The 26,361-nt window shown below is 39.7% G+C and overlaps 1 protein-coding gene across 5 annotated transcripts in view; it reads right to left on the bottom strand.

The window, feature by feature from the left end:
- Positions 1-26,361, bottom strand: part of MYO1E (myosin IE) — a 110,898-nt gene that overhangs the window by 6,507 nt on the left and 78,030 nt on the right. For all 5 annotated transcript variants that reach the window (XR_004242801.1, XR_004242802.1, XM_032123012.1 and 2 more), the window contains exons 9-25: positions 25,390-25,522; positions 21,792-21,988; positions 20,790-20,870; positions 20,327-20,413; positions 18,970-19,056; positions 17,735-17,902; positions 16,911-16,996; positions 16,223-16,304; positions 15,339-15,445; positions 11,531-11,629; positions 7,671-7,815; positions 4,260-4,374; positions 3,395-3,564; positions 3,110-3,255; positions 2,486-2,632; positions 838-995; positions 306-398 (exon numbers count right to left, since the gene is read on the bottom strand). Coding sequence is in view for 3 of the 5 variants with exons in the window: in XM_032123012.1 (XP_031978903.1) it covers positions 306-398; positions 838-995; positions 2,486-2,632; positions 3,110-3,255; positions 3,395-3,564; positions 4,260-4,374; positions 7,671-7,815; positions 11,531-11,629; positions 15,339-15,445; positions 16,223-16,304; positions 16,911-16,996; positions 17,735-17,902; positions 18,970-19,056; positions 20,327-20,413; positions 20,790-20,870; positions 21,792-21,988; positions 25,390-25,522 (2,101 nt within the window). In the remaining 2 variants the exon portion in view is untranslated. The remainder of the gene's footprint in view (positions 1-305; positions 399-837; positions 996-2,485; positions 2,633-3,109; positions 3,256-3,394; positions 3,565-4,259; positions 4,375-7,670; positions 7,816-11,530; positions 11,630-15,338; positions 15,446-16,222; positions 16,305-16,910; positions 16,997-17,734; positions 17,903-18,969; positions 19,057-20,326; positions 20,414-20,789; positions 20,871-21,791; positions 21,989-25,389; positions 25,523-26,361) is intronic.

Consider the following 26,361-nt stretch of genomic DNA (forward strand, 5'->3'; position numbering starts at 1 on the left):
ATGGCGTGATAAGCACAGAGCTTGTACTCTTCACAATGGAGACAGCTACAGGCTCAGGTTTACATTCAGTGACTTTTACCAAGTGTCTGAACAAGTCACCATCCACAACAAGCTGGACATCTCTGGGGGAATATCCAGCAAGACACTTCATAAAATGCCTACAAACATGCTTTCCAGGCAGGATTTTGTAAGAGAAATTTAAACTGTCACCATGATTTTTTTACTGGCTAAAAATTACCAGATGACAAGAGAAAAACAAAAGTCGCCATTTGGAACTCTGTTTTTCCCAGGCTAAGAGGACTTACCCGGAGGAGGTGGTGCAGCTCTCATAGGATAAGCCTGATTTTGAGACCTGCTGGAATACCCTCTGCCTTGGGTAAGGTTCCGTCTAGTAGGACCTAGAAGAAACCAGCAACATTCTGTTACCCCTTCAAAATTACATTAATTAGGTAAATCCTGCTGGCTGCCAGACCCCCTGTTCTGTCATCAGAAAGAGCTGATCTTCAGGAATAAGGAATCTGACTGCTGCAGGGTTGGCCAGGCTGTTACAAAGCATTAGGTGCAAAAAGGATGACTTTGGGATATTCTCCCTTTTGTGATCCAGTTCAACCTGAGGCTATAAAGCAAAGCCTTCTTGCCACTACGGTAAACAAGGCCCAGAACACTGACAGCTGTAGAGCAGCAAGGAATTCTACTGTATCCTTAGGATCTTTGTGTAAGTGTTACAGAGAAATTAATAAAGAACACAGTGAGGCTAGAGCCAGGACGGATAGAAAAGTCCACCATTCTCTGAATTTATAAACCTTTCCCTAATTTCTAGAGGAAATTCATACTTACGGGAATTCTTTGGTAGCCCTGGTCCAATGCTGATCTGCAGCACTTTATTACTTGGTTTGAGAATGGCTACATCTCCTTGGCCTTGCATAAACTGCACTTGTCGAGAACCAGCACTGCTCCAGGGCCCCCAGCTCTCCTTCTTCAGCTTCACTTCAAGTCTGACAGAAGCATGTGAACACATGAATGAAAAAAACCCAGAATTCCTACATCAAATCAAGACAGTACTGCTTGGCAGCAGATAACTTAGAAATACAAAATTAAAAGCTTACACTGAGAATCTGCATTCCATGAGTGACTCAGCTGACATAACCACCTAATTAAATCTTTTTTCCATGCTTTTTTTTTTTTTTAATGTTCTTCTTAATTGACACTTTAACTTTCCTGGTACAGCTTCTCAAAGGAAGTTTTAAGATGCCCTGGAGAGGACAGTGAGCTTTGAAGAAAGATGTGTGAGCCCTCAGCCACCAGTGCCTCTGGCACTGCCTCTGCTGGTGCTGCTCGAGGCTGTGTTTGGGGACATTGCCCTGTACACACTGTCAGAGGTGCACGCACACTGGAGGTGTGGGTGGCTGTACACTGCCCTGCGTGGGCTTTGGGGCAGGCCCTATGCTGTGCTGCAGGTGAACAGTTCTGCATACAAACACCTCACCCTTTCATTTTACAGTCCTTCCCATGCAGACACACATACACACGCACATTCTTTCCCAGCACTGCCACACTATCCATCTGCTCTGAACTGTACCCAGATACGGTTTTGGGCAAGACCCCAGAAGCATAATATATGACATTTACTCCTGGTACTGGCTTTGCATTCCCAGTGCACAGGAGTGTATGCTACAATAATGTTCCATACTTCCACACTCCATGCTCCTTCTACACCCTTTACAAACAAAAATAGTGATCTACTGCTGCCTTTCATAATTCCTCCACCTTTTTGAAGGCAATAAAATAAACATACAAATCCAAGGCCTGCTGTTGCTGAGCTCCTTAATGGGTGGAAGTATTAACAAAAGCACATGTTTGCTGGGATTGTTTCCAGGATGTCCTCACAGCCAAAATGCTCATCAGACATGCTCTAGGTTTTCAGGCTTGTTTTTAAAAAATGTTCCCAATATCATTTACTTAAGTGAGGCCTCTTTAGAATTATTCTTTTACCCTGCCAGTCCCCTGCACCCACAAACTTCAGCATTTCAGACTGTTATATTACGTGCCAAGAATTCTTTCAAACTCTTCATTGAGATGTCTGCACTCCTAGGTGAAGGTGAAGAAGCAGGAAGGGGATGCTTCCTGCTCCTGTCAGGAGCCAAGCAGCAGCTGTGCAGTGGCTGTGCAGGGCCCTGCCCTGGGCTCTGCTGGCACAGCTGCTCCGTGGCAGAGCTGCAGAGGCCTGGGCCCAGTGCCAAAGGCAGGAGAAAGAAGGCAGCTCTCCATGCACACACAGTGGGAAGGGACAACTGGCCCTGGTAAATCCTAACCTGTTACTCCAACAAGGCAAGCACAAAGTCTGGTCTCCTTGCACATACAGGGTTTTACACTGTGCTACCTCCTGTTACTGTAAATAAAGTACAGCTTGCACTCACTCATTTGCCCTGACAGCAAGAACAAAACATTTATCCCTAAAAGCCCATTGAAAAAGGCCATAACTCACGTATTGCTAAATTTCAGAGGTAGTTTTCTTTGTGTTTTCTCTTCGTATCGTTTAGATAACAGGCTTAAAAACTCCGTTTTGAAGACTGATTCAAGCAAACTATCGTATTCCTGTTCATGTAGAATGAAAATGTCATCCTGCATGGTGCTGCAAGGAAATCAGAGCATATACCATCCAGTTTAAAATGTCATCAGCAAATACAGCCAGCATTATAATGATATTTGCAGAGTACTCATGGTTAATTTTTAAAAACATACGAAGTCCAAGCAGCATTAATTACAGAACCTTGCTTTCTGAGAACAGGTTTGTTTTTTTTCAGGAGTTGGTAATGGAATATCTGAAATAATCCCTTTTGAGAGACAGGAATACTACTTAGTCATTTTATAGTAATTACTGTTAGCAAAAAATCATGTGCTAATAAAGTTACAATTATAATTCTTCTCTTCAATAACGGCAGATTTTGTGATTAGAGATAAATTGGAAATTTGAAGGTTACTGAAGCAAGTCGGAAACCCAAAGCAAGCAAATTCAGAAAGAAAGCTTTCAATTCCCACTTCATCAACTTATTTTTCCCATCCTACACAAATTGCTCTGTCAGTGGAAAAATATATTCCAGGTACTGACCTTAAAGAAACAGAAAGAATTCTCTCCACTTCCATCCTTCGCTTCAAGACTTCCTTTACCTGGCCTTTCTCTGGGCCCTGCTTTATCTTTTCACGCCCAATCAGGTAAATGCACTTGGGAGTCAGGATGAGATCTCGCTTCACGCTCTGAAACACAACATTAAAAATACACAGCCATGTCCTGCATGGTGTGACCCTGACCTGGGCAGTTTCTGTGACAGGATGGTGAAGACAACTCTGACTCCCAGCAAAACTCATCTTTAGGGGATGTTGCTGTTCCACCCACCTTAAACCGTCTGTCGTATTTAATTACAGTGTCTGCAAAATCGATCTTCTCCCGTTTGCCCACAAACTGCCGTAGCTCAGGATGGTCCTCCAAGCCTATGTAATCTCCCACAAAATTCCTGTTAATGCTGTTCCGTCTTCTCTCTTTCTTGTTCAGCAAGAGATCTGATGCTTAAACACCAAAGATAAACACTGATTAATAGCATCTACTAAATTTCCTAAACTCATGCTCTCAAAGAGCCAACTGTTTCACACGGAATTTCTTGGGAAGTGATAACCAAGTTGTTTCTAATATGGAAAAAAGTGAAGTACTGCTACTGATCCTTTAGATAAGGATGTATGTGATCATTAAATCAATTCCTAATGAAATACGCTGATGGCAAGCTCAGTAGTTCTGGTTAATTGGGAGCACTTCTGGAACTCGGAAATTTCTCACTCACTGCTGGAAATTAAAGATTAACCCTTCTAAACCGAGTGTGTTCATTCACACAGCTCAGGTCACACACAACTAAGTCCCAGTAGAGTCCCTGGATTGATTTTATCACCTACAGATTATTCAGATTTTGCGTAACTGTGGGAAGTTTTCTTTTCTGCCTCCCCTGCAGCATCTTTTGCTGTCTGTCCTACTCAGTCTGGTTTTGATTTGAGAGCAAAACATTGGGCAGTCCAAGAGGTCTGTGCATGCAGAGCAGTCAACCTCATTAGTGGTACCTTAGTAGTCCAACAAGGTCATCATTCCGAGACAGTCACCTGTAATGCAACTTTTGCCTAGAGAGGGAGAGATTTCCTTCCTTTTCGTGTCCCTCCTGCTCTTCCTGGAACCGTGTGTGTGTGTGAAGTGCCTGCCAGCAGAAGTTACGACCTACCTTCTTCTCTCATCTGCACATATTTTTTTCTGGCTGTGTACTTCCTCCAGGCCTTCTGGATGGCCCTGGCATACCCATCATACTTCCTCTCTCTCATCTCTTCTAACAGGAACAGCTGTACAAAGAGAATGCAGTGGGTCAAACATTTTACATGCAAAGTTCAAGAAAAAGCTGCATTTTACTTTCAACAACTCTCCAGTACATTTCACTCTAGATCCAAGCTGGTGCCTCTTCCACAACTGTGGGATGTGAGATTGGAATGTTAAGGTAACCTTTTCTGGAAGAAATCTCCGATGCTTGAGTGGCTGTGGCTCTTACCAGTCTACCCATTAAGTTCCATACCCCATGATGAAGGAAGAGGAACATGGATTCTCCCTGAGATATGCTACTGGTGCAACTCAAGGTTCTCCACTGGCCATTTCTTCAGCCTCCATCCACACATTCTCCAAAATTCCTACTTCTCTAGTCAGAATGTTACCATGTCTGTGGGGATCTGTGCAATGTGTAACATAACGCACTGCTCACAAGCAACTTTCTTCCCTGGCTGAATTTCATACCCTTGTGTCCCCTGGCTCCATTCTTTCTCACCCCCAAAGGTTGTCAGCTGGATGCAGGACTTGCAACTATGACCTTATAATTCAGAAGTATGTCATAGTAAGATTTTTGGGTCTAAAATGTCATAAATCAAGAGAAAATACTGTTTTATTAAAACAGGAATGGAAGGTGCATCCCCTTTTTTGAGAATTTCCCAGGTCCTACTAAATATATGTAAATTTAATGCATTAGAACAACTTCATATTTTTTTGCAGGATGCAGCATATTCACTATAGCCTTTTACATACTTTAGTTAAATGGGGTTTTTGTCTTATCAGGAGCATAAGCATTTGGCTAAATTGCAGCACTCAATCAATTCACTGACATGACTGTTGCTTATTATTTCCCTCCATTGTGTATAAGTTTTCTCCTAGCTTTCAAGAGATAAAATTAGTAAAAACAGGTATATGGAGAAGCAAACCTGGGCTTTAGGATTTTTTTTTTTTTTACTTTGCTGCTCTAACCCATGCAAATCTAGAAAAATATTGTTGTTCATATTGATCTTAAAAAGGAAACTCGATCTGGTGCAAACCATTTCCACAGAACCTCACTTGCTCCCATACAGAGTTATTTATTCAGGTGTGTGATAGAAATGTAAATAACGAAGCCTTCTTTCTGCCACCCATAAAACCTTATTTCACAGTTGGCAATTCTCCATCTACAGCAAACTTATTTTAAAAAATATTTAAAATCTCTTCCCGAACACAAGGACTCGCTGGGGTTTCAGCACAGGCACGAGAGCTCCTGGTGCAAAAACATCCTCAGCTGCAGCAGGGACATGACCAACCCCTCCTGCAATTCAGGTTACAGTGACAATATTGATGCTGTCCTCTCCTGAGCACTCCCCATTTATTTCTCTAACAATAATGCTAATTGCAAAATAATCTATCATCTGCAGCTGAAGGTCACCGTTAAGGAAGTTCAACTAAATCACTGAGCTAAAATACAGTTCTTAACCTATAGAAATAAAGATACTGCACAAGCCCTTTCCTAAAATATGTATTGTAAAGCCTCCCCTTACACTCGCAAGCAAATAAAATATTTTTATCTGATTAACCACAACAGGTGCTCTTTTTGGTGGAAGAAAGAAAAAATTTCATTTACCATCTAAAAGATTATTTTTCTCAAAAGCAATACAACCCTAGCCAGTACCTTAGTAATATAAGATGAAAGATGATTATCTTTCTTAATAAAATCTATAAATCAAGCTTTAAAATATTCAGTTCACAAAAACATTTTCTACTTAAAATAAAAAAAGCCAAACTCTTTTTGGTACTTATTTAAAAATAGATTTCACGGCATTAAAAAAATTAAAGAAAACATATACAGTAATTGAAAGCATTATTTTAAATTAAAATCAAAACACAACCCCCCAAAAATTTCCAGTCAACTTCATGTTGTCCTAAGCTGCAGAACTGCCCTTCAGTAAAACTCACAGATACACCATTAAATGGCATATCCATGCAAGCAGGACTTAGCATCACAAAAATGCATCAGGATGGGAAGATGCTTCCACTGGACTACGTCTTCCTCTGAAAAGAACCTGTAGCACATGATGTTGGGGTATAGATTATTAATTGACTGAAGGGGAACTGGATCCATCAACCCCATGGCAGCACTTGCCACTTGGCTACTAAACAGAAGACAGACACCAGGAAATTGCACTGACTTCGTAAGACAAAACTCCCAATTATCTCCAGAAAGAAATCACAACTGTGCTCCAGAGGAAGCAGGTAAGGCTCAAATCACAGCTGTGCTCCAGAGATGCAGGTAAGGCTCAAATCACAGCTGTGCTCCAGAGAAGCAGGTAAAGCTCACACTCCCTCAGAATTAGCCGGGTGTTGTTGTAATGACCAAGTAGGATCAATCCCACATTAGTTTCCTGCTCTGCCAATATGCACCTTAAGTATTGTAATAACCAACATCTTGAGCACTCTATGCTGTAGTGTATAAACATGTCTCTCAGATGTGGGCAGGAATGTAAATCCCATTATTCCTGAACAGTATCTTACCCTATTTATGCTAAAAACAACAAAATTTCTATTGTGACTTGGAGAAGCATTCTTTTGTCCTTTAACAAATATCTTCCTATGTGATTGGACACAGCAGTGTCATTGCCTGAGTTACTACCGTTCTACAGAGAAAAATGTTCTTGGAACAGCAAATGGTAGCCATGCAAGTGTTCAGCTTTTGTTCTAGCATGTAACTTCAGATTAAGCACCAAGAAATCAATGCTCAACTGCACGACGTGCTACACAAACTAAGCCCCATTGTTTCTGATGTATCAGGAATACATGAGGGTGAGGAGAGCACAGATTTTCCTTAACAACTTTCCTGAATAGCAAAGTAAGAAAACTTCTTTCCAACAGATTTTGCATGGTTTAGTAGCTACAGGATAAAACCAGCCTTGTGATGCCTCCTTAATATTCTCTTTGGAATTTCAAGTTGCAGTCATTCTGGAATGTTGATTTACTCCATGCTGTGTAACATATCCTTACCATCCCTGGGGACTATTCTACCTTCATCAGTAGCATTTGTTATGAGAAGAGGACCAATGTTCTTGATACCAAAGCATCTTCATAACCCATTTTTCCTCTTCTTGATGCATTTAATTCTCTTTGTATTAAGTGCCAAAACCCTGCAGTGGCCTTATATAGTGTGCCTTTTACACAGCCTCTATGACAGATGTGCCCAGCCTGTCTTAGATTTTTACACTTCCCCCACCTTAGCAGGTGTCATGCTCAGCTTCTGAGTGGGCAGGACATTCATTTCAGCAAACAGTTGCATATTTAAAGAATTGTGTTCTGGCACACTTACAGACTCTGGAGCTTTGATGAAGACTTTGGACTTCCCAAGCTGGTACTGGTCAGGATCCATGTTGACTGACTGAAGCAGGTGGAGGACTCCTTGTTTCTCTTCTCCTTTCCACGAGGGCCAGGTTGCTTTGGTCAGAATGGCATACCTTAACCACCAAGGAGAAGAGATTAAAACCTGGGGTCAAACAGCAGCAGCAGAACACCACTGACTCTTGGCCAGCATTACCCTGGCAGAGGTTGGCAATGGCAGCAGGACTCAGAGCTTGGTGTGTGTGAAGATGCACGGTATTAGGATGTCTCCTGTTTAGTGAGACCAAACAACTGAGAAGGACAACGGTGCCCCCAAGTCTCCCATTTCCAGATGCTAAGTTACTACCTGGTAAGCAGCAGTTAATTGCAGAAAGTTCTGCTGGAATCTGCTGAAGTCCAGGGGGAGGTTATTCACCAGCAATGACCTGTGGTCCAGATTTGAGTACCTAAATCCTTGGTATTCTAAACTGATTCCCAAGCACACATCCAATTTCTCACTCAAGCCTTCTCAGTCTGTCTTATTCTTACAAACATCTTTTCTGTTTCTGAGCAAGTGACAGTTTGTGCTCAAACCCACCTGTTCAACAGCTGGGCTGCATTTAGCAAGAAGCCAATTCCTGGCTCTATCCCAGGAAGCCTCTGGCTTGGCCTCTGGTGCAAGAAGGAAGCAACAGTGATGTTGGTGCTACCTTGAGGGCACGCTGGGAACTGGCCCCACAAAGGGCCCGGAAGGAGCAGGGAAGTGGCTCTAACAGCATGTCTTTGACAGAAAGAAACACCTCGCCTTCTCTCTCATGGTGTCCTCTGTAAGCATTGAGAATTAAGTGGATGCCAGGGCTGCAGCCCCTTTTAAACTGTCCACTGTTCCAGGCCTCACTTAGGCTCTTGGAACTGCCAGGCTGGAGTTACAAAGATGCCTTGTTCAACTGCCCACCAAAGGAGCACTGCTGGGCTTTAGCTGCCCCAGCATATCTATGGGTAAGTAATTTCTCTGGCAGCAGCTGTTTAGGCTTCTTTGACAAGACTAGAGAACAGCTAAATACGTTGAGACAAATTTCTCCCCAAAATCTTATGTTCTTTACTCTTGACAATTTCCTTTTAATGCCTTAGGCATACTTAAGTTATGTAAACTATATCACACTTATTAGTAAAAGTATTCAACACATGAAAAAAGTGATCAAGTATGAAGGTCAGTTTGTGGTAATTCCCAAGTTGTTAAGATGATTTAGGCAACTCCTAATAAAATGTTCTCAAAAATCACACAAGGAATTGGTGGAAAATACATTAAAGGAATGTTGATTACCCATTATCATAATATCTAAAATGTTATCCAGCCAAGAAGCAGAAACAGTGTCATGCAATTTAACAATGCCACACAAACAGAAATAGCAAACACTTAAAAAGAAATATATCACGAAACCCAAACACCTTTGAATAGAAGGTGCATCGAGAGAGAGTAACTTCTGAATAATTCAGTAGGATTCAAACCACTGATGTTCTCATGTTCAAATCTCTCAGTTAACAAATGCTCAGGTACTCTGCTGTATGGTGTAATGAAGTAGCTCTTACACCACCTTAAATATAGCAGCGTATTATACACAATCTATGTTTAGACAGAATGTGTACACTTACATATTTATGTGATGTATCAGTATTATGGGATAAACAGATGCAACGCAGTAAGGAGTTGTAAGTTAAAGTAACTCCCAGCTCATTTATTTACCAGCCTCTTTTGCAGGCTCATCATGTACTGCCAACAGTGCAGCTGTACAGGTAGGTCTAACCAAGTCTGAAGGTAAAGGAGCCAAGGTGAATAAAGGTGTTTGAAACTGCTGCCTTCCACACAAGAGACTGTGACATGACATTTCAGCATGCTACAAATTCTCTCCTACATCTCCCGAGCTGTAAAGGAAGGCACAGGGAAAAACGTGATTCAAGCCCTTTTAATACAAGTAAATCTCTTGGGTACAAAGTAAGAATAGATTTGAAATTCTCCTTTTTCATCAAATTAACTTCATACATTTTACTGGTGTGACAAGTCTACAGGGCAGAAGAAACATTATTCTATGGCATGCACTATTTAAGCATTTCAGTTTGATAACGTGATAACTCCTACTGTTCACTGCTGTTTAGCAATGGCACTTCAGTGTCCTCGTGCATGCTTCCCATGAAACCAGTCATGTTTCATGAATCCATGTTTGTCAAGCTTGTGTAATTTGATCTTGCAGATTATTTCAGCACAAGTACTAAATGTGTTCTTAACATGCTTCTGAAACAATTTCAAATCATGACTGCCCCCAGTTATGTATTACAGTAAGTAAGCAGTTAGGTCTGATGGCTAAATAGGGAGTGGGAGCTCAGCTTTCAGATTGGTTATGCTTGGGAACACACAGGCCTTTTCAGTGGCTGTGGCTTTTTGCATGCAAATGTAAATTTTGTACATAAAAGTCTATTCAGCCCAGCAATCTCCAATTGCATGGAGCTGCCAAGGAACGCCCAATGAAAACAAGTGTACAAGCATGCATTTCCTGTCCATCCCATGCCTCAGCCCGCTTTTACTCACACTGACTCAGGGGGTCAGAACAGAGCTTGTTCTGGATGCTAGGAACTGTGAATGGAAAGGGTGCAGGAAGAGTTTTACTCATAACAAAATGTTAAATTTAACAAAGCTAATTAATCTGAAACAAAAGGATGAATTCCCTAAAGAAGAGTTTCAGTTGCCTGTGGATCCAGAAGTATCACGTAACTTTCCTTTGGGCAGAGCTCTCACAGTCTGTGCTCAGACTAGATTTAACACACAGTATAAATCTGTTATTTGTCTCAGCAACAGTCTGTGTTAAGTAACATAGCTTGTAGCATGTTCATGTTTATATGTCTGGGCTTGAAGATCATGAAGAAAAAGGAATTTTAAATTGTTTTATAATGAAAATTAAGTCCATACTTTCAGAGATTTTAGGTCTGACAGTTACTACATTATCAGAATATTCTTGGTATTATCATGAAGTATTACTAATGGCTTTGTTCTGTGCTGTCTGATTAATTATACTCCACTCCTTTCAAAAACTGATTGGGTTTTTATTTTATACTCTCAAATTCAATGCAACGACTTCCAACAAAAGCTGATTTATGACATAAAGCCTTTTTTGGGCACTTATTAGCTGTATGTCTCCAGCTTCTGAAAAACAGAAGCTGAATGTTGTATAAATCTTGAAACTGCTCTTATTTAAGAGGATTTCATTAGCTAGTGGAGGTAGTTAATCATGTTAACAGCTGGTCCTAAGACACTGAGAACAGGACTGACCTTACAGAGCTCTGACTTGCTTTCATTCATTCAGTGAGCAGCTGCAGAGGTTTGAGCTGCACCCATTCCCAGCTGGTGGAACCCTAGTGGAAGGGTAACGAGCACTGTACGCTAAGGTTACTCTTTACACTGCAATGGCTGAATGGCAGGCATGGATTTCTTTACGTGTCTTCTGTCTGCCGTGGAGCAGTAACATTTTAGACAAGGGCTTGCAGGTGGACACTCAGATTTCAGCACTGCAGTGGTTCCTTTAACTCTTTGTAACTTTGAGGAAGCCTCTCATAGCGCTACAAATACTGAGGCCTTAGGCAAGTTTACAGAAAAAATGAAGTACTTTCAACAACACAAAGCCAGGCTTTAAAGCACTTCAAAATCTCTGTGTAATCTGGATCACTGCGCAAGGCACATGTGGAGAAAGGGGTAGGGGGCAATGAGAAGGTTTCAAAACTTGCAGCCTCTTAGTTCCCTCCTCATCATGTAAACAAATGTGCTGTTGTTTACAGCAATGCTTCTGAACGAGTGTTACCTACCTCTGCAGAAACTTCTTGAAAACCCGTCTGTAGGCGTAGCCAGCTCTTCTTACTCGAATATTTTCTTTCAGACCCAAGTATTCCACTTGATGTTTTACCCTGGGGACAAAAACAATGCAGGGCTTAAAATCCATTTTATTTCAGCATACTTGTGGATTGAGGTATTCTTAAACATATGAATCATGTTTAACTACTGATTGCTAAAATTCATGCACAGGTAAATGAATCTATTTTTGCACATGACACTGCCCACTGCATGGTAGGAAAGACATTCCAGGTAGACTGGAGCACAGAAATATAAGTAACAAGTTTACCTTAGCATTTTTTCCTAGTTTAACTTCCCATCTCCAAAGTAATTTATGTATAAATTTCTTAGGTAATAATAAAACCCATAAAAGGCCAAGTAAATATTACCAATACTGTTACACAGCTGGTATCCAAGGGGCTGGGAAATTGTTTTGTGTTCTCTTACTGTACGTTTTTCCTATGCTTTACATAGCTCAAACAGCAACACAGTAACATTTTATTTTTCTTGTTGTTATGGAGAAAAGACCAAATCTGATGGCTGGAAAAAGCCCCAGATGCCATACTTTCACTACACAAAGAATCAGAAAGAAGAAAGCCAGGTCAGCATACTGATGAAAAGCTAGAATTCCTCCTAATTTTACCATGCTGCAAAGGAAGGATTCAAGCATAAGCACAAGACTGGCTGAAGCCAGTAATGGATGACTCATCCATGGCACGTTTTAAATGACAAACAAAAGCTGAGCTAGTACCAGTCCCACAGAAAGTGTTAATGGCTGTGGAGGAACTCTGCTGCACATGGGAACTGAAGCAGCATCATCCCAACACCATCAGAGTTGCCTCACACCAAACACTTCCAATTAGGTTCTAACCAGGGAACAAGTATGTGCCCATGAAATGCAAAGCAGAAAACCAGCAAAACAAAAAAGCTTTTGCACTTTTCCCTCCTTCTAAACCCGTGGCACATTTATGGTTTTATGCTTCTTCTTACATATCCTGCTAGTCTACTACTTAATGCTTGGTAATTTGATTTGAAGAATTTCAGTTACTGACGTCCTTTGCCTTTCCTTAATTTTCTAATCTAAGTCATGTGCTGAAAGAAGCAATGTCAGTTTTTCACTCTGTTGCTGTTCTGTTGGGGCAAAGTATAAAAGCTTTAGCTTTCAGTCTGAAATGTAAGAGTTGTTAAGATTTTAGTCCTGCAAGTTTAACAAACAGCATATAAAAGAGCATCTATTTACATATAATTTTTTAAAAGTGAGCGTGTAAGAAGCCATTTAAATTTTTTTTGCTTACTATTTCTCTGATTTTACAAAAGATTTTTCAAATCCTGAAACACTCTCAGTTAATTCTCTAGCTATTTTGAAAAGTCAATTTCGAATATAAAATGTACTGCCCATTGATTTTTTTGTCGAGACTTTTTTTTCAATGACTCATAGTATGAAGGGAAAAATCTTTTGAAATCTCTTGCTACAAATGACAAAATCTCTTCAGTTATTTTTCTTTTTAAAGACCACTTTTGAGAGGTGTTTTACTAAATGATGAGTGATACTGCTCTTTTAGCTTACAATAAAGAATACTACAGATTCTAATCTTGCTGTGTTCAAGGAATAAAGTATATTTTGTACCCACTCCAAGAATTCTGGTACAGTACAAAGTTGGTGGACAAAAATACATTTTCCTGTTTATAGCTTTCTCTCCTGTTCACATCTGGAATAATGCACTGGAGCAACAGTACTACTCCCATTTTCTTACTGTCCTGCCAGTATCACTGTCCAGCACCAGAGAATTTGAGACATTTTTCTGTTTTTTTCCTTTCCTTTCTGAGAAAAGGCACACTGAAAATCTCCCTCCAGGCAGCAACCTCAAGCAGGTCAGGGTCTGGGAATTCAGCTAATGCAGCAGTTTTGAATACAAGTCGCAGTGGCTGTGCCAGGACCTGAACAAAAACACATTTCAAGAACACCCCAATTTCTGGAATAACTAAGGTATTATACAAGGTTTAGATATTACACAAGGCCTATGTTTCACTGCTAAATATTCTGGAGTTATTCAACAGCAGCAGAAAGGTGGAGTTCCTTGAGCATGAAGTAAGACAGGCTTTGTGAAAGAGTTTTTTCCTTTTTCAGTTACATTTTCACGGTCTAGTAACCTGCTACTAATAAGCAAATTGCTACTCCCATCACACTAAGGCAGCCTATGTATGATGCAGCATTATGTTGACCACACAAGAAAACAATGCAAGACAAAAAAATTTAAAAATCAACCAATCAGCAAAATATTACATAAACTCAATTATGTTTTTTATTTCCCTCAAATCTTTTTCACAGTAAAACTGAGAAACAACAATATTAAGCTTAACTTTGAATTGTCACATGCATATAAATTTCTTTTCCCTACACCTGTCACTAAGTGCCACAATGAAGTCCTAGATGGGCAATCACAGATTGAAATGGGAGAATGTTGGGATTTTTAAACAGGGATGAAGGATTACCATTATAAACAGCACTTCCATTTCTGTCTGAGGTTGATAGTATACAATCCTTTGTATTTCACTTGGCAAATACAGCAGCTACTGATAACACAACATCCTCATTACAGGAAAACAAGAAAAAATCTTGCCTGTTTTTGCTCCTAAAGGTCCTGAAAGCTGTCCTTTTCTCAGGACTAGGATTGTATTTATTTCACTGGTTTCCTAGCAACACCTTCCACAATAACAGGCCTGTTTCCCAATATGCAAATGATAGATTTTAAAAGCCCCTCAATTTTTAACTAAGTTTTATAAATACTTTTCCCAGGACCACTTAGTTTCCTCTTTTGGTCCCCAGTGTCAGTGGAAAATTAAGTGCTGCACAGTAGGATTTTCAGGGTGGAAAAGCTAAAGAGGGTCTGCATTTACTGCCAAACCCTCACTGAGACTTTGAAGTGCAATCCCAATGGCTTCTGTAATTGCTCTCCATCTGCATATGACTGTGCTGATCTGCTAGAAAGGCAGGAAGGGAATTCTGCTGGGGTTGTCCAAGAATGCTTTTTATCAGACTTTGCAAGTTGTTTCATCGTGATAAAAATAATCACTTGCTTTATCAGCAATTTTACCTGGTATATAGTAATAAATGCTACCTACATTAGGCCGCCACATAGTTTACACACCCTACTGAGCACGTACCCCAGTGCAAAAAGAGCAGCACCTTTTCCAGAGAAGATGCTATAAGCACCATGTAGTTAAAGATGCCTTAAAACAGATGTGATAAGCCAAACTGATCATTTAGACATCTATTTAATGTCTATATAATCACCTGATGTGACATTCCAGTCAATTCTTTTTAAGGAGTTGGCCAATTAAACTCAAGAAGTAAAACAGGAACATTCTCCATTGTTGGTGGAGTTTTTGGCAAGTTTGATACATAAAAACAGATACCTTACTGTTTTTTTAGCTTCTTAATAGAAGTTGTTTTCAAAGCATAAAGTTAGAAGTGATCACAATACATTTGGTGTGCAAATTCTACATGGAAAACTGCGTATGTACTGGTTGTGTTACTCATGCAAATGTTGATTATCATAACTGGCAGAAGGAAAGCCAAGAGCTGCATACACTAAGTGCTGATTTAGACCAAGTGACCACCACTTATCTTCAAAGTTTAGGAGACGTCATGCCAGGTTTCATTTCTGATGGTTTAAGAGAATGTAGTTCTCTTTGTAGGCTGTACAATTACAAATTACGACTTTTTGTGGCTTCTTTTGACCTTTAGCACTGTTTCTCCTCACACGCTCTGCTTATCCATACCTGCTCTCCTCCCAGTCTCGAGACTTCTTTGTTTCATTGGGTTTGATGCAGCGGATGTAGTGGGGTGTACACTTCATCAGAGTGCCAACAAGGTCATTGGCTTGTTTCTGTAAAACAAAGGAAAACCATTGCATCTGAGCTGAACAGCGTAAATCCTGAGGGAATTCTACAGTTATCAACCTTCTGCTGATGATTCCATTGGCTAGATCCAGTTGCCTTTGGTCTTTCTCCAACAATCAACGTGCCTTGGGATAATATGCACCTCATTAAAAAATTATCAGTAAATAGAAGGTGCCAGCTACATAATACATTTGAGCTTCTATATGAAAATATGGAGCGAATGCATCAAGTGAACCTGTCAGGGTGAAATGTGAGAAAAGAGGTTGGTAAAATACTGATTTGCAAAATCATGTGTAATCTAAGTGTGTATTCTGCTATCAGTCTCCAAACAGACCCTGGCCTTGTGGCACCTGCTGCCTTAGGCAAGGCACTCTGTGGTCAGTAGAGAGACTTCTGTTGACTGGGTGGGTGTTGGATCAGGCATTTCTGCACTGTAGAGAGACCAGTTACTTGCAGTTAACTAGGACATCAAGAGGCTGAGTGAGGTGGCTCATTCATTATGCACATGAAAGTACTATCAATTGCTGGTTTGGAAAATTCACTGCTATAGGATGCAGCTGAATACAACATTTAATGAACACTGATGCTGGGCAGAACAATTCTAACAATGCTGAAACAATGCATCGCTTTGCCATGAAGATACTCCTACTATCTTTTAAAAAGTCTAGACAGCAAAAAAAAGTAAATACTTTTATTTATTTAGCTATTCATACACAAACACACAACCACATATACACACACCAACACTGCAAAATGAGACATACTTTGATTTTGCTGCCTGCAGTAGTAGGACGGCCCTTCTTGTCCACTTGAAGATTTTCAGGAAACAGAGCCTTTATAAAAGGCCTAGGAAAAAATTCATAAAATAGGGTTGGCACAGAAAGACAATTCAATGCAGGCATGTCAAGGAATATGCTGTAGAAGTTGATAGTTGAGCAGAATATAAATAGCCATTTCTATTAATCTTGAGTTATATCAAATCTATTTTAAGATTAGTACTTTCCATGAGCCTCATTCCTCACAGAGACCCCTTGCTATTCTAGTGAGCATTGAAAGACATGACACCAGACTTCTAGAAGACTTGAAGAAATGCACTTAAAATATCTTTTAAAATATGCATCAATTAATTAAAGTAGATCAGAAAAAAATGTTACTTTGTTTGTCAAAACAGTGCCTTTTCTGAGAAGATGCCAGAGCACTGATGGCCTTGCTTGAGGCCAAAACAAAGGCTGCCATTACAGTATTTGATTCTGACACTGCAGTGCCTCCCTTAGTCCAATTTGTAGAAAATGAAAGTCAGGATAATTAAGTGATGCTGCTCTACTGCAGCCATGGGTTATTTGCACTGTTACACAAAGGAGGTCACCAGGTGCAAAGCAGAGAAGTCAGGCCCTCTGCATCACTCCGAACCACCACGGCATTCCTAGCTTGAAGCAAGTTTTGCTTACGTACAAATCACTGCTCTGCATGAGTTCAATCAAGTCCATGAAAAGAACATCCCGATTTCTCTCGCAGAATCCATCCATATCATAAGATACCTGGGCCAAGGTGGAAATTGATTGTTTGTGGTAAGTTGAGAACCCAATAATTAAAGAAAATTTAAATTCTGTCTTCATCAGTTGCTGTTCTGTACTTTTTGGTTAGTCTGGTAAAACTTAGATACTACAATGAGCACTAAATCCTGGCATGTATTATTAAACTTCTTCACAGCAAACAAAGGAGTGTCATCCTTATGTATAAATTCAGTTTAAATTCAAATTTTAAAAAGTATGGAATTAGTGAATGGAATATGACAAGTGAATTTAATACCAAATTTTACTAAGAAAAATTTTTGCATAGTAAGGATTTACTGTTATTAACTGCAGAAAACCATGAATACTGAGAAATAAACCCAAACAAGATAGAACTGTACATTATATTTCCAGTTTTATTGGTGTATCATCACCTAAACAATTTTTATATCTGAATTCTTTAAATTTACTGCTACTGTAATAAACAAATGAGATCACAATTAATAAAAGTCATGGGGCACTCATTCATTACACTTAATTTGTGGCTCTGAGAGCAGCAAGGCCCAGACTCGTCTCTCCAGCAAGGGCCATTTGTTATGGCATTTTTGTCCTAAGCTCCCTGCACTAAGGGACACTGTCTCCTGAGATAATCTGGCTGTGTAAAACTAAGCCAGCCCTCTGGCAGGGCTTCCCCCTTCCTCTCATTACTATTCTCTTTCTTCATAAATACATTACAGAGAATTCAGTGAAGACTTCCCATGTTACCTTTCCAGCATAATGATGGATGATAAACCCCTGGTTCCAGCTGTTGAAATGTTCATGAGTCCCAATCTGCATCTGGAGTTTCTGAAGCAGTGTCTGGTCAGCTCCTTCTCCCACTGCGTGCATTGTGGCACACACATCATCTAAAATGCTCATAATCCCTGGGGGATTCTAACATGTTGGGGAACAAGAACAGCAGCACAAGTGAGGAAGAAAAGAATTATGAGGCCAGTTTTTTCCCCCAAACAGAAAATCGTCTTTGCTACAAAAACGCTAGAGCAGAGTCAGGAAGGATTTCCCTCCAATCAACTGAGATTAACTTTTACAGCAATATGCAAATAGTTTAAGGAGAGATGACATTTCATGGGATGATAGTGACAGTGGGGGAAACCGTGATTACTGCTGGGGAAAAAAAAAAAAACATTAACAAAACCACCAAAATACTCAACATTTGTTTAAAGTTTCTTTCCTCATTACCAAAAAGTAAACCCATGTCTGAGGAAAGTATTTAAATGCACATGCTGCAGTTTGACGAACTTAGAGCTAAATATCTGAGATTGGGAGGGAAATCTTATTCTCTTCCTAGTTATCCTCATATAGACAGGAAATGGGCAAAATGTGATGTGCATTTAAGCACAAGTCACTACAATCTTTGAACTACTGTTCTGGCCTACATGAAGAACTATCTGAAAAACACCCTACTTCTGACCTAAAGGACAACTCGATGTTGTTGTCACCCCAAAACAGAACATAAAGACTTGAAAATGCAGAACAGTCTGTGGAGCAAAACCACAAAATTTTTTTTATCGACAATACCATCTCTTCACTTGTTTCTGCTTAATTTGCAACAGCACCTCAAAGGAAAGGTGGTGCTGCTGTAGCTTCCCCAAACTGAATTACATCTCCAGGGACACAAAGAACATTATCAGATGTACAGTATGTCAGTAAGGTCATCATAAATTTAGGCAGATACAATTTTTTTTCCATTATTGTTTTCTTCAGTCACATGGCAATCATGCTATGGTATAGCTCTCTTTTTGGATGGTATCTCACATGACATATCTTAGAGCTCCTATAAGACATCTTATGTAAGATCTATATATAGACTTAGTATGACTCAGTAACTGAACAACAGTATTTGCATTTTCCTATGAACCTTCTTTACAGAAAAAGCAGTTGCCCAAATATTTAAGAGAAAAAAATCTTGTTTCCTCCACCTGTTTGTTCTAAACACTTACCACTTTGTTCTCTATAAGGTCGCATACTATTTTGTTGTTAAAGTATTCTATTGGTGTCCATCTAATTCCTTCTTGCACATATTCCTCCTGTTAAGTAAAAAGATGCAAACATTTCTTGCACTGTAGATGTAGCACTAGATTTACAACACGCTCCACAGACACAAACTCTGCACTACTCATGTTCAGGAAGACTTGCCAAATGTATGACTGGGTGGAGGTGGGAGAAATGACCCTACTGATAGTTAAATCCAGCTCTCTGCTGCCTAAAAGATGAATTGGAATCCTACTCTGTCTCCCCACACATTCCTTTGTCATTCACAGCCCTTCCGTGGCTACTGACAACAGCAGGAAGATTTCAACAGTGTATTTATTGTCAAAGCGCTTTACAAATAGTAACAAAATCACTTTTACAGTATCTTGGCAGTGCACCTAAGCATCCATACCCTGATCTATTTTAAAAATTAAGATTGTAACATGCACATTGAGGATCAGATCCCCAAGATAACACATACGGAAATGCACATGAAATGAAGGCACAGCTTTTTATTTCTGTATGCTATTATTGTATCCATAAAGACACCTAGAGAATGACTGGGGAAAAATCCGTATTAAAATTTTATTAAATTGACCCAGTCAGTTGCACATATAAGGGCTCAGTAGACACTTTGCAGGTCACTTGTGCACTCAGTGCCATGACTGGTTACTTTCCCACAAAGGCAATTGTGTCTGGGAATTCCTGAAAACACTGTCCCAAAGCTGGTGCCAGCCCTGAGCTCACGCTGCACACAGGGCTCCTGTCTCAGCTGCATCCTGTCTGCCCTCCCATGCAGAAATAAAAAAAAGTGAGATTTGGCAGTAAGACTGTGAGCAGAGAACTGCAAATACTTTCACAAGTATTTTTGCATTTCTCTGGTTGATTTCATTTTTACATATACACAGATACACATATATAAATATATATATTTAAAAAACAAAAAAGGTGTGGTGGAAATTAAGGAAAGTATCCCCAGTGAAATGTGTGTCATGCTCAAGGGAAGCCCAGGGATGGAGCCAGGCTGCAGCTTTCCATCCCTGCCCATGAGTCAGACTCTGCAGCAAGCCTGGGCACAGTCATATGACTGCATTAGCACACCGTGGGGTGGACTGGCTTCTGCACCACTCCATCAGAGAACAAATGCCTGCAGCTGATGTCATTTATAGTTTTAGGGTCAGCCAACAACAAAGGTTGTTTTTTTTCACTCTGTCTTACTTAACAAAGTAGATTTTACTGTTAACAGATGATGAAACCTCAATTTTTCCACCAGCTGAAAAAGGAACAGCTCATTTGTGAGCTCCAAAGTAATAAATGTCTGGTTACCTGCTCTGCCTTCAGTGTCAGTTCAATAAAAATCTGCTGCAGCTTTTCATTTACAAAGTTGATGCAGAACTGTTCAAAACCATTTTTCTGTAAAAAAAGGAAACAATTTAAAAATTAGTCTCCTGCCTTACATACAATAATTTTTAGTTCTTATGCTGGCAATAAGCTTCAAAGAAACACTGTCAGTGATAGATGAGTTGCTGACTTTATAGACATTTTGTGGAATGTCAGATCTTTCTTTTAAGATCAATGATTTTGTTTGAAGTTTCTTCAATACCTCATGTTTATTAAGTGAGACATTACCAGTCAGATCACAATGTCCAGGAAGCTGGGCTGGGATTTTTTTGCTTTTATTCTGGCTACAGGATCTGTGATTTTTTTTCTGGTTTAATTTTTTTCTAAATTACAAAAAAACTCTCCTAGGTCAGATCTGCTCAAACCCCGAGTATTTGCATTGCCGTACCTGAAATATTTCAAAGCCGTAAATATCAAGGACTCCAATGTTATATTCTTCATGGTCCTTCTCCATAGCCTTATTAATAGACTAACAAAACAGAAACAAAACATAAAACGACGTGTAGTTTATACATTTAAAATATATCAATATTCTTAAATATTTATATTTAAATTATTTAAAAAATATATATTTGAGTTGAATACAAATATCCATAATAGGTTATTTTGCTTTCACTTTTTAATAAAGTTTTACTAACAGTTAGGAAATGAGCAGTACGTTATCCTGTTTTCCAGGTCAGTGAGCCTTTGGCTCTACTGTCTATAAAAATCTTTCCCCTTCAATGTAATTGGCTCAGTTAAATAAAAGGAGCCAACAGAAAAAGAACAGCTTTAAGTCTGACATTTGATGAATTTTGCAGAGGGTGCACTGAATCTTTTCACCTCACTCTGCATTCCCCTCCTCTGCAGCGTCAGTGCTGGTACACGCACAGGGTGGGATGACAGGGCTGGCCTGAGGAGGGAAGCTCTGGGTCACTGCAGTGCCCCCCCGGAGGAGATCCCTGCTGCATCAGGAGCATCTGGGGCTCCCAGCCCAGTCCAGGGTCTCATCCTGAACAAGAGAGCACTTTGGCATGGAAAATGGAATTTGGCCACTGGCTCCACCACCAAATCCAGGTGCTGAAGGGGCTCTTTGCAGGGAAGTGGGATCAGAGAGCAGGGGACCATAACCAAGTAATTCTGCTCAGCTACAAAGGAGGAAGTCAGAGAAGTATGGCTGCTGCCAGGAAGGAGAAAATCAGGATCCCATACAGGACAGTTATGGCAGGAGCCTGAAAGCACAGCTCATGTCAGAGTCAATGCCCCGTGTTTGGTATCCATGGTCACACTCCCACTGCGCTCTGCAGGCTTGGGCAAAGCACCTACAGGCAAGAAAAGGCCCGCAAGGAACATTCCTAGTGCACTTGAACTTGTTTTGATACTTCAGTAGAATCAAGCAAATCCAACTTACATCCACCAAGTAATCAAAAACACGGGAATGAAGGGCCTTGGCCAGTGCATCCCTGGTGTAGCAGGCTTGTTCCACATTTAGTGTGACGTTAATGGACTCAGATTTGCCTCCCCACTTGCTGTCCATCTGTCTGCTGGTCAGTTTTTCCTTTAGGCGGTCCTGGTTAATTCCCAGGAGAAAAGCAGGGAAAGCTAAAACTGCAAGAAAGATCAGGCTTGTTGGATTATGACTTACAGCTAATTTTTTCTTTGTTCTGCATTTAGTCTGTATCTCAAATAACAATAAAACTCATGGGGTGTGCAGCTTAAAAAGGAAAAGAGGAACAATTTATGTCTTCAAAATTTCCCTATGCTCCTCAAGGACATTTTCAACTCTTTACTTACATGGATTTCAATTAAGATAAACCATCTTGAAGTAAAATAGTCAGCTATTTCTGTACCTTCAGTCCTTCAAACATGTAAGCTGCCACAGGACAGTTTTGAACTGTGGTTCAAACAAATCACTCTTGGATGAGGCTGAAAATATAGAGCTCACACACGAAATAAAATTGACACAATTGAAAATTCTTTGTAAAAAACATTAAATGTTTAAAATATAATAAAAAATAGGCTATCTGCTTCCTAATATCCTTTCCCTTCCTTCTTATAAGTTAGGACATGGCAAAAAGTTTTCAATTACCTTGCCTTTTATTTTTTAATCCCTTAATCTATAAGTACTTTGCCAATTCTGTTTCCCCTCATTTAAAACAAAAGCACAAAAATACATCTGTGCAATAAGCAGCCCCAGGTTTTGTATTCTCTGAACTCTCACCACACGTGCAGATGTTACTGCAGGTGTCGCACACCTTAAAGAGTGGAAAAACAGAAGTGTCTTGAAAGCAAATGGAAACAGCTCCCGAGAAAAACTCTTGGAGTTGGTACTGCACCTCCATTAAATCACATAATCCTCTAACAGTGTTTCCTCCATGTTCCATTGGTTTCAGATCTACTTTACTGGTGTGAGGAGGATGTAAAATAATCATTAAGGCAGCAGCCACTTGCACTTTACACATGTGTAATGTCACAGCATGACTTCACTGAACTGTTTAGTACATTATTCCTTAAGTATTTTTAAAATTGAAAATAACCACCAGCTTTCTGAAATATGATTTATTGCCATCAGCAAACTGATTAAATTTACTCTGGGGTACCAGGAATCACACCATCAAAGTCAAGTCACTGGCAACATCTCTGGTAATTCAGAGAACTCAGATTGAAGAGCACATGAAAAAGTCCATCATTATATGCTTCAAAATGGGAAAGAATGTAGGCGATTACAGATCAAATATGCTCACATATACTGTAAGATACCAGGAAAAACGCTTAACCAATACTACCGGTAAGAATTTATGAAGACAGTTTAATGGCAAGAACCACCACGCAGAGCTCAGAAACTCTCCCTTCCCAGTGCTAATGATTTACTGTAAGGGAAGAGTAGCTGGCCAGCACTTGATACAGCTTCACATTCTTAAGATGCCTGACTGTTTTCCCTAGTTAGCGACCATAAAGCTACAGTCTGGAAATTATTATAAAGCAGGATATGCATGTAATTGAAAAAAATTATCCTCAAAGAGTCATCAGTAGCATTCAGTGGAATAGTTTTAAATACACTCTGAAGGAAAGCTGAAAAGACTGGGCTCACTTCATGGGCTTCCAGGAAGTGAAAAACAACCCTTTCAATACAATGCAAGTGTAAAAAGGGATGATTTAAATTCTTTTCTACTTCCAAGAGAGAAGTACTAGTATTTGCCATGATTTGTAACATGGAAGATGTCCACTAAATAAGAATTTTTTTCATCTATTAATATAATCAAAACTAGAGCAGATAGCAATCACTGGCAGTTTTAAAGATATATTTGTCTAAAGGTCTCTCAAGAATGGTCTGTGTAGATTTGATTCTGACTCAGAGCAAGAGAGTAGAGTTTTTGGTGTCCCAAAGAATGGCCTTTGCATGTTTTTCTGCAATTGGCTGTATAACAACAAGAACACTATTAACCAAATTCTTAAACTTTTTATTATTTCAGGCTTATGCAACACAGGACTGACCACTGGTCATTCCTTGTGCTTTATCTTTCGTGGCTATGCAGGCTATAAATGCTTTACTATTCAGTTGGCTAGGACAAACAGTAAACTGGGGGGAGGACTAATGCAAAAAACAAATGAGCCCAACTTTCACCTTCATGATGCAGAAACTGTACTAGACATGGCTATTTCTTCTCTGGCTTCTTTAAAATCAGCGTATTTATGTGTAATTTTGATATTCATTCTATCTTCTAATTTCTTCCCATGTATTATTCATACACAATTTCTATATTTGTATCCCAGTGAGCAGGAGAAACAGTGGACATGGCTCATCATAGAAACACATTCACTTTTAATGATTTGTTTTCAATTCATGCCTTTACCATTTGTTATTTTGATGCAACTCACTCTGTATCCATCTTGTATGGCTTTTAAATGCCTTGATTTCATTGAAAGATTTAGCACTGTGATTTAAATCAAAGCACAGTAACTCATTTGGAATCAAAAGGCATATAAATACAATGCCACAAAATGTTTTTCTTTGGGCTTACTTAATTTCTTGATTTGAGAGACTAGTAAGGTTAAAAAGTCATATTTTCTATTTCCCAACTTCTTAAAACAAAAAGCAGGACGGTACTAATACAGCTGAGTGTGAAGTTGGCTGCATAAGATAGGTTAGTTATGAATAAAGTATCTAAAGCTAAACAAATGCAAATTTCCTAAACATAAGACCCATTCTGAACTAAGAGTTAAGAGAACACATGGGTATGTATAAGGTCCTACTATATATGTTCTGCTTATCCATTCTGTCTTTAAACTATCAAAGTAGCACCTTGCATTAGATGCAAGGTATAAATCACAACAAAAACATTTAAAACTCAAGGTCCATTAACATTCCAACACCTTGCTGCTGTGGGCCTAGCTGCTACAGAACAGCAGCACGGGCTGAGGGATGCAAGGAAGGGGCACTGTGGAAAACAGAATTGTGAAGAAATAGTTACTCAGTAGCAGTACCTAACAGTGAGGTATCAGTTGAGCAATTTGAGACAGGAAACATAACTGTAGAATGTAAATTCTGCCTTTCAGTTCAGCTCTGGACCTCTGTTCACAAGGCACATGTACACACCTGTATGGATGCCTGGGCATCAGCTATGTCCTGAGCCCAGGGACACCCACAGTTGGGAGCTGCTTTCACAGGACAGTGAGGCCACACAAACCACATAACAAACAGGGGTTTCTATGAATATGTGCTGATACACTGAAAGAAGTAGAACCCTTCTTACAGTGTCTATTATTTCACATTCAAAGGTTGGAACAGGATTTCTAAATTCAAAATCACACTCCTGTTAAGTCAGTGGCCTCTTACAAGACAAAAGAGGGGCCTCAGCACCTGGTTTTGGCAGAGACTCTCAACTGGCAGCCTCACACTCTATGAAACGATGCTCTGTTTGGATAAGCAGCTCTAAACTGCAGTTCACCTTCTGCCATCTGGGCTGCAGCCCACTGCTGCTCCTGTAACACTTTCCAGAGGTACTTACACTCCTCACTCTCCACTCCTGCATAGTTGCCAACTTCTTTGAAGCTGATGTTTCCCAAATGCAATATTCCTGCCACTATCTGCAGTACCAATGCCTGCTCCTCTGCAAAGATCCCAATCACACTCATTGCATGCTGGGAAGAAAAACAAACAAACAAACGTGCATCAGTCAATAACTCTTGTCTTAGAAGTCCTTTTAAAATTCTGATGTCAAAAAGTAGAGTTATTCAAAGCAGTTCAGATTCCTAAGGAAACCAAATCATTAGAGCTGCAATGAAGTTCAAAGGGTACCAGATGTCCTACTAAAGCATTTCTGTATTTTTTTAAATTAAATACAGAAGCATATACACTATTTAGTAGATGTATTAACAAAATGAATTCTGAAAAAAATAAACTTACTGAAAAACAAACACCTGCTTTTAAGTGTCACACTAAAAATAAATAGTTTCATTGCAAACTGAGAAATAATGAACCTAAGAAACAATGATTTCATTCCTTCTACACAGACAGTTTATCCACCAAGACCAAGAATTTTGAAGCTGTATTGAATAACACTAAAAAGCAGCCCAGTGTCTGGCTTAGGCTGTGAATTTCATCCACTTACTACAAAATAATCCACAGCACCCCTGGGTTTTGGAGTTCAGAGTACATGATAACGTACAGAATGTCTTCTCAACTGTCTTTCTAAAATACCAAATAAACTCCAATACAAATGTAACAATTATTTTGTTAGGCCTTTAAATGTGCTACATACATAAATGTGTTAATACACCTACTTTAAATAGTAAATTACTAAGAACAGGACACCAGCAGTTGGCAGGTCACAAAATGAACTGGCAACAGAACTGGATAAAGATCCCTGATCTGTGCTCACTCCCTTTCTCCAGCTTTTCAGCTGTACTGTTTCAAATAAGCATGGAATGTCAGCCAACACTGGGAATTCAGCTAAAGCAGAGCACTCTTTTATATTTTC

The sequence above is a fragment of the Corvus moneduloides genome, chromosome 13, assembly GCF_009650955.1.
Source record: "Corvus moneduloides isolate bCorMon1 chromosome 13, bCorMon1.pri, whole genome shotgun sequence".
NCBI classification, from domain to species: domain Eukaryota; kingdom Metazoa; phylum Chordata; class Aves; order Passeriformes; family Corvidae; genus Corvus; species Corvus moneduloides.